The 18,830-nt window shown below is 37.1% G+C and overlaps 1 protein-coding gene across 3 annotated transcripts in view; it reads right to left on the minus strand.

Moving 5' to 3' along the window:
• Positions 1–18,830, minus strand: part of LOC149568053 (Haloacid dehalogenase-like hydrolase (HAD) superfamily protein) — a 132,560-nt gene that overhangs the window by 51,638 nt on the left and 62,092 nt on the right. For all 3 annotated transcript variants that reach the window (XM_089821061.1, XM_089821059.1, XM_089821060.1), the window contains one exon: positions 13,833–13,899. In XM_089821061.1, coding sequence (XP_089677187.1) covers positions 13,833–13,899 — 67 coding nt within the window. The remainder of the gene's footprint in view (positions 1–13,832; positions 13,900–18,830) is intronic.

Raw genomic sequence — 18,830 nt, forward strand, 5'->3', positions numbered from 1 at the left:
CCCAGACTCTTTTTCAACTAAGGGTTTAAACTTCTGAAATACAATAAATGCATCGGATTTCTTTTTAAGGAAATACACCCACTTTTTTCTACTAAAATCATCTACAAACAACAGAAAATACCTGTACCCAAAGAACAGAAGGAGTGGCCATAGGGCCGCAGATATCAGCATGAACAAGCTGAAGTACTTGAGAAGCTCGCCAAGAATTGCCACTAGGGAAAGGTGTGCGATCTTGCTTCCCAGCCTGATATGCGTCACAAACTCCAAGGTGTTGGGGTTTGAATCTCTGGCAAACCAAGAACAAGCTCATCCTGAGCAAGTTGTGAGAGATAATGCACATTTAAGTGCCCATATCGTTGATGCCAAAGTGTGCTGATGGAAGATCGCCGAGCAGCCATAGCTAAGTCCTGAGAATCACCAGAATCAGTAAGTCTGAAAAGACCATGATCCTCAAGACCAACTGCAACAGTAGACTTAGTCGCCCGATCAGTGATGGTGCACTGATGTGAACTGAAGGTGACTGCCAAGTGTGGAGAATGTCGCAGCAACTGACTGACCGAGAGTAGATTTAGTTCCATCCCTGGAACGTAGTACACATCAAGGAATATGAGCTTCCTCCCAACAGACTGAATTTGAATGTTGCCTTTACCAACAACTGTGTACTCTTCTCCACCACCAAAGATAACAGAATCTGAATAAGGCTGGTAGTCAGTAAACCAGTCTCTGCGGTGAGTGAAATGTCGAGAGGCACCTGAATCAATGTACCAGGCAGATGACTGCACATGATCTGCGGGTCTTTTAGCCATGAAGGCGTAAAAGGCAGATTCCGCCTGCTCAGTGTGCTCTGCACTATTCGCTTTGGGTTGCGAACTTGATTGGTTAGACTGGGCAGCTAAGTGTTTCCGACATGCAACCTTCATGTGACCATACTTGTGGCAATAGTTGCATTGAATGTTCTTCTTTTTGGTACCATCGGATGTTGGAGCAGAAGACTTCTGCTGAGATGGTTGCTGAAACTTGCCCTTATCCTTCTGAAAGGATTTCGCAGCAAAGGCTTGCTCAGTGGAGGTGGAACTGGAGCTGCTACCGAACTGTTGTTTCCACCGATCTTGCTGAAGTAGCAGGGTGCAGAGATTAGTGAACTTTAGATCAACACCAGTAGATGTGATGTTGAGAGTCTCAATAAAATGCTCATAGGAATTTGGTAAACTCCGAAGAGTGATTACCACAATATCCTCTTCCTCCATCTTGCGACCGATGGCAAGTAATTGATCACGGATTTCCTGAATCCGATTCAGGTGTGCTTGGAGCGAGGTGCGCTCATCCATGACAATAAAAAACAAAGTGTTTTTCAGAAAGAAGGCTTTGCTCTTGTCGAAAGTCTCATGAAGACCTTTTAGATGTGTCCAGATTTTGGCCGCCGTCTTGCCGGATGGAATCTGATACCATGTTACAGGATTCAAGAAGAGTTGGCAGATTAACGGATTTCCAGATGATTCATTTTTTAACAGAGGAACAAAAGTGTTCCTTATAAAGAATTACAAGGACATTGTTTCTAAAAGAAACAACGTAGACTGAAGACGGAATTAGAAACAAAACTAGAGACAAGATAGGAAACATTCCTATCTGGACTGAAGACAAAAGAGACGGGATAGGAAACATTCCTATCTAGACTGAAAGACGGACTATAGACAAGTAGTTGACTATTATAGAAAGTATAAGATATTATCTTAATACCCTCCCTTAATGGTCAACGTACGGATGTCGGAACATTCTGTGATAAGTGAGACCCTCCCTGGATCTACAGAATGCTGAAACCAAGAAGCTTTGCCAGAAGAGTGCTATGACTCAAAATATGTTGCATTTACAAAACTTCGTTTTTGTGAAAAAATGGTAAAACCCAGAATCTCACGCAACCTTGCATATTACAGACAACTTAAAATGATTTTTGAGGAGAAAATCAACAAACCCAGAATCTCACGCAACCTTGCGTATTACAGACAACTTGAAATGATTTTTGAGGAGAAAATCAACAAACCCATAAAAAACAGAAACAGATTCAGAAGGCGAAAAATGCAACTTCGCCTTGATCAGGACCCGGAGAAGTCGAATGCTGCCTAACACCCAGAACAAGTTGATCGGTGTTTCGATATTCGAAGATTGCGATGATGCGTTGCTTCCAGGTTCCATAATTGCGACCATTGAATTTGGAATTATGTTCGACAAGAATATTTGTCAGAGATGCCATGGCACGTTTTTCAATGAGAAACTGTGAAAAATTGTGAAGGCATGTTCTTCTGTGATGATTCAAGAAGAGTTGGCAAATTAATGGATTTCCAGATGATTCATTTTTTAACAGAGGAACAAAAGTGTTCCTTATAAAGAATTACAAGGACATTGTTTCTAAAAGAAACAACGTAGACTGAAGACAGAATTAGAAACAAAACTAGAGACAGGATAGGAAACATTCCTATCTGGACTGAAGACAAAAGAGACGGGATAGGAAACATTCCTATCTAGACTGAAAGACGGACTATAGACAAGTAGTTGACTATTATAGAAAGTATAAGATATTATCTTAATACCCTCCCTTAATGGTCAACGTACGGATGTCGGAACATTCTGTGATAAGTGAGACCCTCCCTGGATCTACAGAATGCTGAAACCAAGAAGCTTTGCCAGAAGAGTGCTATGACTCAAAATATGTTGCATTTACAAAACTTCGTTTTTGTGAAAAAATGGTAAAACCCAGAATCTCACGCAACCTTGCATATTACAGACAACTTAAAATGATTTTTGAGGAGAAAATCAACAAACCCAAAATCTCACGCAACCTTGCGTATTACAGACAACTTGAAATGATTTTTGAGGAGAAAATCAACAAACCCATAAAAAACAGAAACAGATTCAGAAGGCGAAAAATGCAACTTCGCCTTGATCAGGACCCGAAGAAGTCGAATGCTGCCTAACACCCAGAACAAGTTGATCGGTGTTTCGATATTCGAAGATTGCGATGATGCGTTGCTTCCAGGTTCCATAATTGCGACCATTGAATTTGGAATTATGTTCGACAAGAATATTTGTCAGAGATGCCATGGCACGTTTTTCAATGAGAAACTGTGAAAAATTGTGAAGGCATGTTCTTCGAGGCAAAAATATGAAAGACCCAGAAGAATCAGAGAATGACCCAGAAGAGAGCTCGAAAAACCCAGAAGGAATCTGTTGTCGTCTTCTGGATCCGCTGGCTCGAAAATTGAAGCACAAAAATCGAAGCACCCAGAAAAAATGGACGACAACCTAGTTGAGCTCTCGAAAAAACCCACCAAGAATCTCCAAACAAAATATTTTTTCGACCCCAAAAATTAGGGTTTCGAAAAAAAATGGCCCTGGCTGAAAAAAGCTTGAAAAAACTTCAGATTTCTTGATAAAAATGGCGGATTTTTTTTAATGATCGGTGTGCATGGACGAATGGGGCTAGAGTGTGCTGAACAAACACCAAAAAACGATGTGAGTTTGCAGAGCCGAATGCAGAAAAATCTTCCCACGATTTTCAGAAAAGAGACCTAGCTGGATTTCGAAAAATTTGAGCAAATAATTTCGAATGAAATTATAAATTTTTCAAAAAGTTCAAGAACTAGGCTCTGATACCATATTACGAGGTAATTGGTAAATACTTGCTTGTTAATAACAGAGACCGAAAGGTCAATTTATACAAAAGAATGAGATGATGTTTCCTTAGGAAACGATCGTAAAGAATAGAAACATTCTATTCCAGAGAAAGCAAAAAACGAAAGCAAACTAAAGCTAAAGATATTTACAAGATAACCATTAACTAATAATAGACGTCTTATCTATTATTGTAATAGAAATAACAAACAAATACAAGGCTTCAAGCCCTAGACACCTAGCATGATAGCTTCTAGCTTGGATGACATGAAGAAGATAGGCAACAATGCATCAAAGACCTCCAAAACCCCTCAAAATCACCTCCATCAGTTAACACCCTTCCCACAATGTTCTCACGTCACTCATTTGGGTAATACATGTAATAACCCAGTTCCAAGTTAAAGCTTAGTTAAACATTAATTTCTTTCACAATTCAAAGGTTTGACATTTTGTCAAACACTTGGCAAGCATTCTAATATCACTGTATATACGATGTTTTTAAATTCTAAACAAGATACTAGGAAGTGTAGTGAACTACTCACAATTTTCAGATAAATCAGACTTTGAGAAATTTGCATTTGATAAATACCAACACGTATGAATTCTGCCTTGTGTATTTTCCATTTAAAATTCAGAGTTGCAAGTATTCTCAAACTGATAATACCGAGTTCCTATTTGATTACAGTAAGGCTGCAAAGGTTTTATTAATTACAAGAAAGAACCTGACAGTAAATCACCCATAGCATAGTTGCAGCAGCTCTGATTATATATGCTTGAAATATACTAGCAAATTTGCTTCAGCAAGTAATCCCAAGCAGCCATGTCCACAGGACAGGATGCCCAAACCTGATGTAATCTAACTCTCCGACTAACAGGTCAAGTTGGCATTGAGACTCTATAAATTTCCAGCTCCTCAAACATCTTCAAACATTCCCTGCTATCTTCATTCTGCTCATCATGACGTATGTGCTCATCTTTTGTAGGGTCTGATTTTTCTTATATTGTGTACAACCTTGTTTTATCTATAAGACATGTCTCGCATTCATGTTATTCAAATATTTCTTCTTTCTGGGGTTGATCTAAGACTTCTTCAAAAGTGTGTTGAACATGCACTGAATTATTAATTTGTTTCTTACGATGAGACAACAACAAAATTTGACCATGTTTCTAATGTACTTTTGATATTCAATCTCCAGTAAATCAGAGATCACTTCTACACTAAGAAGATCATCTTCACCTTGTTCATCGGTGTTTGTTGTTGTAATACAAATTTCATCATTGATGGGCTCTTCGTCCATCTGATCTAGAACTTTTCCTGCATCTAAACCATACTTAACTCATGTGTTACTTCAGTTTTGCATTAATTCTCTTCTGCAATCAGTTCATCATTTATATGTTTGAGAAAGATAAGGAATTGATGATCATATAAGAGACCTAGTTCATGAATTTTGCTGAAAAGATCAGAGGATGGAGGTCTGCATTTTGAAGGTATTTCTTGATGGACATTAAACATCCTCATGAAGAATTGTACTGCAAATCCTTCTTCTTCTTTTTCTAAGTTAAAAAATGCATTCAAAGGAGATATGTAACTTGGATATTCTTCATCATCACTGAGATTGGCATCAAGCACAAGGGCTTGTTCAATCTGATCATAAGCCTCCTCTTTCTGCCTCATTCTTTCTTCTTGCACAAAGATCATCAGATTTATATTCTACTTCAATATGATCTACAGTTTTGTCATCGAATTTTGCAGCATGATTTGATCCATAGCAGTCTTGCTCTATAATTTTCAACAACATATCCAGGCTAAGCTTATCTAAGATCCCCAATTCTTTGACCTTTTTAATGAATTCTTTACATGAAGGCATAATGTTTGCAGGTATCCTCTGATACATATTTACCATCCTTGTGGATAATTGTGCAGAATATTCCCCTTCAAATCTCTCCAAATTGAAAAAGGCATCAATTAGAGACATATTAGAATCATCTTCCATGTTGCAACTCTGGTTTTCATACATGTCCTCTTCTTCCTGATCTGCATCATGGAATACAGCAAGGAACCACTACTCTGAATCCCTCCATGATGAAATACTTTGTGTGGGTAATAAGTCATATGCCTCTTTTGCAAAATCCTTCAAGTTTCTGACAAAGAGCCTCATCGCATGACTTTCTGAATCTACTTTGTAGATATGTACAAACCTATTGAAGGCATCAAAATGGATGAGAGCAGATTCACTGCCTTCTCTGTTGAATTTAGGAACAATGTGTGAGAGTCTCAAATATAAATCATTAGGACTGCATTGAAACCCTCTGAGATCCAATGGCCTAACTTCACTTGGATATAAATCATTAGGACTGCATTGAAACCCTCTGAGATCCAACGGCCTAACTTCACTTGGAAAGCATAGTCTTCTTTTCCTTGGCTAGAACATTTTGCAATAACAATGTCCCCTCTTTCAAAAATGAGAAAAACACATTTCTCTGAGTCACTTCCCCCAGCAGAGTCACTAGTTATCTGAATACAGTCGCCACCTCTTTATGAGGAATATATTGATTGTTGGGTTTTCTAGGCTCTTCCCTCCAGCCAAGAGCACTTTGAAAATATCTTTTGATTCTAGTTTGCAAAACAAGAACCTCTAGGTAACTTCACAATACTTATTGTGAGCAACTTTACCCAGCAGAGTCACCAATCTGTTGGTTCCCAAAACTGCAAATTGGAATCCTATGAACCTTGCCAATTCAATGCTGGGATATCCAAACGGTTAAGGCCAACTTGACAAGATTGATCAACTTGATCAAATCCTCTGTGATTCTTAGCTCTGTAGGACCAAGGCTGATACACCTATTCCTAAGCCAAATCCCTAGGTCTTAGGCCTGTTATAGCAGATTTGCTTGATTAAATAGAACAACTAAAATCCTTTCTATAGATAGATAGATAGATAAAAATTTAATGTCCACGAGGCTAAAAATAGCCTATGGGACAGCAAGACAACTCAAGCAGACTTAAGTAGCGCTGTTCGCCTCTTGTGTAGACTAATGATGAGCCCCCCCAATTGCTCAATGTACTCTTCGTTGAACAGGTTATGCCAAGAACTGTCACATATAGTATCCGCAAACTTATCCCTGCTATCCTTGTAGGCCTCACATTCTAGAATAAAGTGCTGTTCAGTTTCCACTTTCCCAGAATTGCAAAATCTGCAAATTCTCTCTTCCCAAGCCTCCTTTGGCCTCTTCCAGCGCCCGGTCTCACAACGAAGTTGGTGAGAGTTGGTTCTCAGCTGAGCAATAATAATTTTAGCTCTCCAAGAAATGTTGGCTCCTATGTACACTTTTTCGAGTTGATCACAAGTGGGGTTGAACTCATTTATATAATATAGTTTCTTCCTCCCAATCTCGCTTCCCCAATTTCTCTTGTAGAATTTCTCCATAACAAAGACCTTTATTTCTTTATTATTTGTGGGGCACATATTGAAATGAATATTCCATTTACTCATCCACTTGATGTTTTGTTGCATCCATGTCCTTTTTCGCTTACATAGTGTGTCCCTAAAGACAACTTTCGGCCATCTATCCTCTTCCATTTTTTCGATTCTTTTTAGATAGCTTAAAAGGCGAACCATAGCAAGTGCCTCGATAGGCGCAGCCCCCATTTCACTTAGCATGATGTCATATGGAACAGTGCTTTTAATTTTAAACTTGCTTGTAATCAAGCGCTTTTGGATTCTTTCGATTTGTTTCCATTGTGCTATAGTAGTGCTGCTGGCCCATAATTCACACCCATAAAGAACAACTGGCAGCACAAGAAGACCGAACAAGGTTTGAATAGTTTTCCAATCCCACAACTCCGCTTCACGGCACCTATTCTGAAGAGCGTAGAAAGCCTTCCATCCACCTAATGTCCTTTTATACCTGCAGCTAGACCAGCTTAGTTTTTTGTTGAAATCGATGCCAAGGTATTTATATTCCGCAACTTCTTCAAGAACACTTCCATTGTAATAAAATTCATGTTGATGCTGTTTTTTATTATTAGAGAAAATCATAACCTTGGTTTTGCTGTTATTGACCTGCATCCCCACCATTCTACAAAAGTGCTCAAGAGAAGATAGATGGTCTTGCAAACCACAAGCAGATTTGGCAATTAAAATGAGGTCGTCCGCATATAGGAGTAGCTTTATAACAAATTCCCCTAGCTGAATGCCTTCACGCTCTTGCGTGTTTAACCACTCTTCCAGTTTGTCAATATATAAACCAAATAAAGTAGGGGATAAAGGGCAGCCCTGTTTGACCCTGATATCGCTCCTAAAACATTCTGAAATGCCATCTGAAGTTTTGATTTTGACTTTCACCTCTTTGTACATCCTATGAGCAGCAGCTCTGAGATGCCTAGGAATCCCCAATTCTTCCATCCTCAACCAAAGCTTGTCTCTCGGAACGGTATCAAAAGCCTTTTTGAAGTCAACAAAGCAACAAAAAACCTCTTCCTTTTTCTCCCACTCTTTTTCAATAATGTGTCTCAGAGTGACACAGTGATCCACTGTCGAGTGCTTTGGCCTAAAACCAGCTTGCCCTTTAGCACGTTTATGATTTTCTTCTACCCATTTGCTGATCCTAGTTTCTATCATACTGCCAAAAAGTTTAGCAAAGAGGGGATTGATCATTATAGTCCTGTAGTTGGAGGGATTGTTAACATCACCACTCTTAAAAAGTGGTATTGCAAGGCTGATTGTCCAATCTTTCGGAAACCCTTCCTGGCAGATTTTGTTGAAGATTTCAGTGATGTGCGGTGCAAGAGTTTTCATACCCCACTTCAAATATTCAGCTTGAAGCGCAACAAGGTCTTTTGCTTTGCCTCCACCCAACTTCTTAATCCCTGTCTCTATCTCTTGCACAGTAAAAATATTTGTGGTATCATTGACCAAAGGTGTTTGTCCCACTCCACCCTCTTGTTCATAAAGTTTCTTAGCATAATCAAACCATTGGGTGGCAGTAATATTATTTTCAGTTTGCTTCCTCCTTGGTTGGAGTTCTTTCCAAAAACGTTTGGGGTTATTTCTGCCCAAGAAAATTAGCTCCTCTCTCTTTGTGGACATAAAATCGATTTTTTTCTTCTTTAGGATCTGTTTGTAGGTCTTAATGTCAAGGTTAGTTTTATTTGACTCCCTTAGATTTCTCCTAGCCCTCTTGCATTCCTTATCAAACAATGCATTGGCTGGAAAACAATTAGTTTCAGATTTTCTATTTTTTGCTCTCTTGCATTTTGAAAGAGCCTTGTGAATCAGATTTGATAAATCATGACTATTAACACCATGCTTATACATAGGGTGTCCCATACAAAGTTCCTCAAGAGTAGCCCTGAAAGTGTTACTATTTTCTGAAGTTAACAAAATTCTGCCCTGAGAAGGTGGGTGTTGAGGGCCTTGGATTTTTGCCCCAATCCGTCTATCCTTTGCCCAATACAAATTTACGTACAGTGGTCTATGATCTAATTTGAGATCCCAAATGTGCTCTCCAATTTCAACTTCTTCAATATTGTTATACAAATGCTGTGAACAAATTACATAATCTACCACACTTGCCCCGTTGTATGTGTTGCAAGTGAAATTGCCCGACTTAGCCCATCTAGCCAAACCATTACAGATTATTAGATCAAATGTGCCACAAAAAGTGATCAATTCTTCCCCAAAATGATTGCAGCCTTTAGCATCTTCGGATATTCTATCCCATGGATGATTTCTCTCTTCTGTGAGCCAAATAGGGTTATCATTTACTTCGGAGCTGAAAATACTTGCTTGCCAATTTGCTGTCCTAGCATTGAAATCTCCAACGAGAAGGACATCCCCATGTTGTGAAAAAACAGCAACATCTTTCTTTAACGTAACATAAGGGTCATTGTGATCTAAACCACACTTTTTATAAATTTTAGATACTTGTGGAGCAAAGTAACAAGCTGCAATCCTGAGAAGAGTGTTATTTTCCACGATTTTGAGCCATATAAATTGTTTATTAGAATCAGTCTTTTCCAGCTGAATGACACGACCTTCTTTTTCTTTTACTAGAACCATTATACCTCCATAACCTTTACCATTTCCCGCTGCCTCATTCCACACTGCCATCTTCCAGTAGCCTTCAAACAATGGGGTCTTACATCCCTCATGCTCATGTGTCTCTATGAGACAAATAATGTCTTTGCCTTCCGCAATAGGCCCTAACCCAGGCCCACGTCTCTACGGATAACCTCTGCAATTCCAACAAACTAAACTTAAGGACGCCTGGGTTAAGCTTGATTGCTATTTATTTTGATGCGAAAGACTCAAAGTTGAGTTATTATCGTTAGGTGTGATTATGGATCTTGTTGTATCGCTGCCTGTTAAGGTGTTTGTTGTTGCACCTTTGTTGCCTTCTTGCTGCCCTTCATTGTAGCGGTGGCCAAAATGAGCAATAATTGCTTTTCCCTTGAACATCCAAGCTCTTTTGCCTTCATTTCTAGCTGTTCTGATTTTTTCCATTTCCATCCTTCTTTCTACTTGCTGTCTCGTAGTTAAATCCTCCTCTAAAACGAAGCGAGAACCCCACAAGAGTTGTTTTTTGTTAAGTAGATTTTGTTTGTCGCTAATGCTGAGCATGACTACCTTGATTGGCCTATTTCTCTCAGCGTGTGGTTTGCCAACCCTCCAAGCTTGGCAGATTTGTCCTTGCCACAACAGCACATCTTGTAGGAAATCCCTCGTTAGGTCAAGGGTATGTTCGCCTTCCCCATAGTCTTTTATCCCCTTGATAATTATATTGGATGCCCTAAGCTGCCTTTCCTTGACCTCTTTGTCTTGTGTGTTCACACGAATCTTTGCCTCTTCTCTTGCCATATCAGGGTGTTTGCTGTTTTTGTCCCAAGTTTTGGTGACTTCTGCAAAACTCCTTATCTTCTCTTCACCATCTGCCTTTCCTGGCAAACTAGTGTGAAGAATCGTTTTCTCCTTATTATGAGATGACTCGGTATTTGCTGTGACCTTGTTTGTTTCCAATGTCACATTCAGGTTTTTCCATTCATCCTTCATATTCTGCCATTCAAGCTTCCCGGCTAAAAGTGTTTCTTGCAGCGTTGAGATTTGAGCTTTTAAAGTGTTGTTATCGTCTGCAAGAGTTTTATTTGCTGCAATTAGCACCTGTATATTGCAGTAACTTTCTTGCTCCTTAGCCTCTAGGAGCTCCAACCTCCTCTTGGCCCTCAAAAGTTCTTGCACATAAAGATCTGGGCACCAAGCGAGAGGTGTGGAGGTAGGGCTGTAATTGACAGACTCACCGAAGTTATTGCTACCATACAGATGACTGTCACCACTTAAGTGTGGAGGAGGGCACATTTTGACTTGTTTATGCAATCTCTGCCCGTGTTTCTGCTTTTCATGTGACCCTTTCATACGAGCAAGTCTACGTTTTAAAATGCCCTTGAACTGTTTAACATTGACCCAGATATATTTTCCTGTCTTGCCAAGTGATGCCATTTTGACTTGCCCTAAATGGTTAGTTTCAAAGTGTACCATAATTTCTTGACCGTTTTTTACCAATGAGATGGTTTGTTTTTCCATGGTTTGCATATCCACCGTTTGTTTTCTCATTTGTGTATCCTCAATTTGTTTTTCCATTGGTCAAAAGAAAGAAGGGCGAAACAAAAGCTAACAAGAGCAAATATATAAAACAAAACCGGACAGTGCACCTTGAAACCCTTGGCTTAAGGCCTGCCACTATCTTGCTGTGGGCTGGGCCCCAGTCTGGTATTGTGTCTGCTGCCCTGGTCCCACTGTTTCTTACAGAAGCGTCCACGCTGTTTCTTGTTATTTCCTTTTAACCTTTTCTTGGTATGTCTGAGATCACGGGGTATATGGAAAGTAATTAGAAAATTCTTAGTATTTGAACTCCAAAAACTGAACTTATAAATGCTTGTAATTGTTCTTAGCTGAAAAATGTTTGAAAATAAAAGGGTTTAAATCAGTGAGTTGATTCAAAAAGGAAAAAAAGGATGAATCCCCAATCTCTGGATTGTAAATTGGATGACAATGTCTTGATGATCACAAAGACCAAAGCCTTGTTCTTTTGGGTAAAAGAGGCTATCAAGGTGAGGGTTTCTTAAGTACAACTTCATAGGATATACCTATACTTCTATAATCGAATGTTCCAGACTTTATGAATGTGAAAAACCTGTCACATATGCAATTATGTGTCAGTCTAATAGACTTCTAAATTTTTTGGTGAGAAGAGCAATTAGACAAACATGTGGAAAAGGCTTAATATATTTCACAATATCCTTGATAGTAAGATTCAGAATGCTACAATATAATTTTTACACAAACATATATGAGATCTATTTCAATTGATTTATTTATAATTATAGAGGACAGACCACCCTCCTGTAATATACTCTTTGCTTATGAATAAACAAAGAACAAGAATATCTCATACAGATCATGCATGAATGTACATCACGAAATACACCAGCAATGTGAAATCCTTCTGCTTTTTTCTTTTGTAAATTGCTAGTATCTCAAAAATAGTAAAACTGCTCCAGTTTCTTAAATATATTCCATTAATTTCCACCTTATCTCTTATTGCTTCTTCATTCACCAATTACATTCAATATATATATTCTTTCAAACAATCATGCCTTTTAACGATCACACCCATTCATTACAATTGATTTATCTCTCTTAAAATTGATTTTGTTTTTACCATCAATAGAGATAACTAACTTCACTAATTTTGATCTGCATAGTAGTTGCTGCATACTTTAACACTGAAGACTTCCTATTTTATTTGAAAGTGTATTATATAGCCATTATATTCTATCTTTTTTTTGGTGCCTTCATTATAATATTTTGCATTTATTGCTCCTCTCCATCATAATACGACTAATCAAATAACTAAGTCGCTGATTCCCTGCATCATGGCCTTTGGTTTCTAATTATAAAAATTTGTTGTGAATCATTGACTCCTCTATTCCAAGAACGCTCCATTTTGTTCATTGTAGCATTGTTTCCATTGCTAAATCTTTACCCGTCTCTGGGTGTAATTGTCACGTGCTATGCACATCATATAGAATTCAAAAGTCCTAGTATGCACTGTATCATATTCAATGCTGCACCACTAATAATTATCTATGTATCATAATCAAAAGCAGAACTGACATCTGTTCAACTTTTCTTATTCGCAACCTTTGATGATATGGCAAGTCAATTGGTTATAGGTTTCTTCATATTGCTTATAATAATTGCTATACAACCAACGTTATGAGTCGAACAGTGGTTCTGACCACCGTCATTTGACTTCTTGGTACTTAAATATTGGAAACTTTCGTATCCCATTTCTTTTCTTGGCGGACTTTCTCTGGCTTTATTTCTCTTTAATAAATATTAGAGACTTCAAAACTTCAAACTCTATAGACCTGAATTCTTCATAATTTCCATCTCTGTTTTGATATAATTTATATTGATGTCAATTCAATGAAGCTGTCTTGTTCAAACATACTTTCCAATTTCCTTATTCTTCCCTCGACATTTATGATGCTGACACTTGTACATTTGTTCATGCTTTTGATATCAATGACAATCCTTTCATCAGCTTCTTCATCAAGTAAAGAGGCGTCAACTCTCCACTTCAGATTTCTGTCAATAGCGTGCCTTAGTGTTGTTGCAACTTGATCATTGAAGTTCAATATTTTCAGCCAAATCTTCAGAAGTGAAAAGCCAGTGTTGTATAAGTCCCATAATCTCCTATCGCATTGTACAGATCAAACTGAAACTTATTCACCAGTCCTGCAATTTAATTTTTTTGGAGTTTATAATTTATCTTTCTTACAATCATATTTGCATGTGGCGTGCCGCGTAACACCAACAAAAGTGTCTCCTTATAAGCATATGCACATATCAAGCACGCTGGGAACAAAAATTTATTTCTTCTAAATAATGGTTATGTTCCCCTGCAATTTCGTATATGATGCAAGCCATGTATTGGGTCATACAGTTTCCAACATTTCAAGAGGTGCTTGATAGACTCATGGACTTCAAATTCTCAACAAGCACAGCTACATAGTATAGTATGATGAGTTAATAATCTTCATTTATAGTTCAAATTTAAAACCCAAAAAAGATAGCAATATATCAAAATCTTGATATGCTTACCGCCTTCTCATTTGATGTACTGCACACAGCAACTTTGACTCCTTCTGCCAGTGCCTCGTCAATTAATCTACAGAGTACACAAAATCACAAAAATAAAATTAATTAATTAATTATGATAGGTTTCCAACAACTGTTTCCTACTTGACAACCAGAGATAGGAAAGTATTTCCTGATATATCAGATATCTTCCTATAGAAAATAAAATATTTGCATTTTCTTTACACAATGACAACATAATGGTAGATTCAATTTTTTCTTAAAGGCAAGAACATTGAAAAAATCATAAAGAACAAATTAAGCTCAATCAAAGTCATAAATCTAAAGACATTTTAAACTATTCTAATGAAAAAAGCAATGGACTTGGCTATTAAAGTTGGAAAGCTTTTCTTTTTACAAATTCTAAGTTGTGTAATAAAAAGTATGATGGACTAAAATATTAAAGTTGGAAATCATTTTGCTTTACAAATTCAAGTCAAGTATTAGAATAGTTTTTCCTTCAAGATTAAGTTTGGAATGAGGTTTTTCCCCCTAACAAGATGCAAACTAGTACAATCCAGAATTTTTCTTTAACAAGAAATGCTTTATTATTGTGGCAATATTAACTCTTCAAGAATGCATTCAACTTTTAGAAAATCCTATTACTCTTAGAACTAACATGCATTAATGATTTTAGAGTGTGTATAATTCAATTTCCATATTAGAGGAAGACTGATTCTTCCTACATATATGTTGTTGATTCCCTGTAACAAAGGGAAACCACTTTTCCGCTATTAAATAATTATATAATATAATATATTATAGTTATATTGTAAAACCTTTATGTTTGTCTATTTCACCCTAACATTATAAGATACTAACATTGTGGATTTTAAAAATCTTCTCTATAATGTCCACCAATATGGCTATCCTTAAACACTACTTCAGGTAACATCAACCATTAGTGTGAGATCGTCACCTTGGAATGAAGGTGACGATGTACAAGTGTCTTATCATTGTACAACAATATTCATTACACAAGTACAAGTATTCACCTCACAAAGATATTCATTACACAAGTACAATGAAAAAATCACCATCGATTCTCTCACGTGGTGCTATCATGGCGTCACACACATGACACCCATCGTGAACCATATCAAAGAGTGGAACAAGAGCTTTCACTTGAAACCTCTCCCTCACAAAGAAGAATGCATTACAAAGGATTGCACCTCGAACTTCTTCCTCGTGGAGTAGAACTAATTAAGGAGATATCAACCTTTTGACATCCAATATCAACCTTCTGACCTCATTGTCCGAGGTTGTCTCTAATGAACTGTCAAACTCCCTTTGAATCTGATATCAACTTTCTAACATCATGGCAGAAAGTCATTTCTTTATTCTTTACCCTACATCAAGATCTTTTCTTGAATGCTACTCGAACTAATAAGTATCTATCTATCCATAACCTAGATGTCCATATAAAGACCTTTTAGCCTACATACCTGGGACTCCATCTCATGAATCATAGTACTCTGCTACAATTTCTTGCTCACTAGATCAGAGATCTTGAATTGATCTACTCTCCTCTTTGCAATCTACTCCCTCTCACTAGGAGAGACTTGTTGTTTCAATTTTTCTTAGCAATCCTTGATGCTACCATCACCTACATAAATGTCTTGGCAGCATTCTTAATGCACCATTCATTTTTTCCTCCAATGACATCAGGGGACAAATTCTATACCTTCTTGCTTCCTATGTCTGATTGTTTCTCTTCATTTTAGCTCTTCATTTTGATATCTAAATGTCTGGAGGTTGAGAACTAGTGATCCCCACTTTTTGATGATATTCCATGGCCTAGTTGGATAAGCATGATTGTTTATGTGAATTTTTTATTGAAAAATGAAATTTTTTACCTAGTTATGCTACTGGATCTTTCATATGTGTCTAGATCATTAATTCTATTAGATTTTTCGGAGTATGTAGATTTTATCTTATCAAATTCTAGGATGTTTGAATTTTAGGTGTTTTGGGTGTTGCATCATTTTGCGCTAATCAGTAATTGTTTGTTGCTTATGTGGCTTGACTTGAGTTTCATGTTAGTAACTTTTCTACATAGAGTAGGGTCATTGACTCATAATTGATAGAGGATATTCTAAAGGGTTTTATATCTCAGCCCAAAAGTTCTCTCTCAAGTTTAATCAATGATTTGGGTTCCTAATTGGAGATCCTGACACATCGACGAATAATGTATTTTGGTGTAGCACCACTAAATAGCTAAGTTTGATGTTTCTCTTCATTTTAGCTCTTCCTTTTGATATCTAAATGTCTGGAGGTTGATAAGTAGTGATCCCCTCTATTTTTATGCAATTCCATGACCTGGTTGGATGAGCACAATTGTTTATGTGAATTCTTGATTGGAAAATGAATTTTTTTACCTAGTTATGCTACCAGATCTTTCATATGTGTCTAAAACTTCAATTCTATTAGATTCTTAGGTATATTTTGTAAGTGATTTTTTTATTTTATCAAATTCTAGCATGTTTGAATTTTAGGTGTTTTGGTGTTGCTTCGTTTTGTGCACTAACCAATAGTTGTTTGTTGCCTTGTGTGGCTTGACTTGAATCGCATGTTAGTAGCCTTTTCTACATAGAGTAGGATCATGGAATCAAAATGGATAGAGGATATTCTAAAGGATTTCATATCTCGACCCGAAAGTTCTCTCTCAAGTTTAATTGATGATTTTGGTTCCTTGTTAATTTTTGCCAAAATTTGAGTTTTGGTTCCCTTTTGGGCATTATATGCCATCCTCGTATTATATGAGATGATTTATGGATTTGAAGGGATGTTCTTGGAGACCATATCAACCTAGGATGAGGAGGTCAAAAGGTTGATATCTTCTTAATTCTAGGTTGTGGATAGATAGATACAATTCATCATAAGCAACCTAGTTCTCAACCTTTAGAACTAATTAAGATCCAAAGGAAATCTGACAATTCATCAGAGGCAACCTTGGACAAGAAAAGAGTAAACCATTCTACACTTGACAATGTCTTGGCGACATTCTTAATGCATCATTCTTCTTTTCTTCCAAGAACATCCTCAAGGACAAATTGTATACCTTTGTGCTTCCCAAGTTTGATTGTTTCTCTTCATTTTAGCTCTTCCTTTTGATATCTAAATGTTTGGAGGTTAAGAACTAGGTTGCTTCTGATGAATTGTGTCTATCTATCCACAACCTAGAATTAAGAAGATATCAACCTTTTGACCTCCTCATCATAGGTTGCTTTTGATGAACTGTTAGATCCGTCTAAATCTGATATCAGCCTTCTCACCTCCTTGTCCAAGGTTGCCTCTGATGAATTGTCCGACTCCCTAGTCTGAATCTGATACAGCCGGGTTGCTTTAGATGAGCAACCTAGTTCTTTTCAAAAGGTTGAGCAAGTCAAGTCTTTATTCTTTAGCCTACATTAAGATCTTTTCTGGAATGCTCCTCGAACCAACAAGCACCTATCTATGCACAACCTAGATATCCACATAAAGGCCTTTCAGCCTACATACATGGGACTCCATCCCATGAATCATAGTTCCCTACTACAATTTCCTGATCACTAGATAAGCCATCTTAATATGGTCTATTCTCTCTTTGCAATCTACTCACTCTCACTGGGAGAGCCATCTTGTCTCAACCTTTCTTAGTAATCCCTAATGCTACCATCACCTGCATAAATGTCTTGGCAACATTCATAATGCAACATTGTTCTTCCCCTCCAAGAACATCCCTAGGGACCAAGGAAAAAGAATAAGAGCATAACAAGACAAATAAATCTTATAGTATAATATGAGACTAACTACAAATTTATATAATTGTTTTTACTCAAGAGAGAATACTTATCTCACTATTCTGGAGCAAACATTCATCAACATCCTTCTTGACCTTATTCTAGATCACTCTATTCAAGTCATCCCACAAATTCGTAGGCAAAGAATTGGATTGAAGTCTAGTCCACCATGTTCCATATCATGTCCAGAACTAAGAATCCTTTCTTGATTCATTCTCTAGTAACTTTTCAGTTTGGATGAGCAATTCTATGGCAGGATGCAATACAGTTGAATCTGCTATAATAGGTCTACACATGACTGTTTGTTCAATGATCGCGGCATCAATTTCCTATATATACATGTACTTGTTTGATTCCAAGAGCGAATGTAATAAGTTGGATTCTCTACACACATAGAGCACATTCTATTCTGCTCACACCAAGACCACTCTTTTCTGTCTCTTAATCTGAAAATTGGTTCATGTAGATGCCAAAATTCCATTCAATAAAAAATGACATGTTGATGATTCACTTTGTCAAATATCTCACAAGCACGTGTCCAGGCTTGTACATTTTGCATCCATGACTGCTACAATAATTAAAAATATAACAACAATTTCCCCATAAATAGTGTGTAGTCAACTAAAGGGATTGGTTGCAAGGACATGACTTATACCTTCTCATAATCGCATCATTTCATTATATCAATTTGTTAAGTAAAGTATGCTACTTCAGTATTAACCACTGCATTCTTATTATATTAATCGCTTTTGCTATATCAATTTGTTAACAGACACTGTACTCTTCAATGAAATTATCATTGCATTTGTTGATTATATCAATATAATTATCATTCCATATTGTTGTTGGCTTATTCTGAATGTCGTGGTAGAATAGACAAACTTTCTTTGACAGTACCGTACCTTTCAACCTTCTAAGTCATTACAAGATAGATAAAACATTAATACACTTGTAATTACATGACCCGATAATAAGGAAATGATTTGAATTGTGCAGGTAGCACAACTACTACAAGTATTTCCAGCCTGATAACTATTACACTTTCAAAATAATTTTTTTTGATGTGGATTGCTTGGATGTGATTTGATTACACGTACTATGTAGCAGTCATACATCTAGGCATAGTAAATGTTTGAATGCTATCAGAAATAAAACCTGACTTAGACAATGTTTTAGCTTT

The sequence above is a fragment of the Cupressus sempervirens genome, chromosome 3 (genome assembly GCF_028749045.1).
Source record: "Cupressus sempervirens isolate cs-2001-9-10 chromosome 3, ASM2874904v1, whole genome shotgun sequence".
NCBI classification, from domain to species: Eukaryota; Viridiplantae; Streptophyta; class Pinopsida; order Cupressales; family Cupressaceae; genus Cupressus; species Cupressus sempervirens.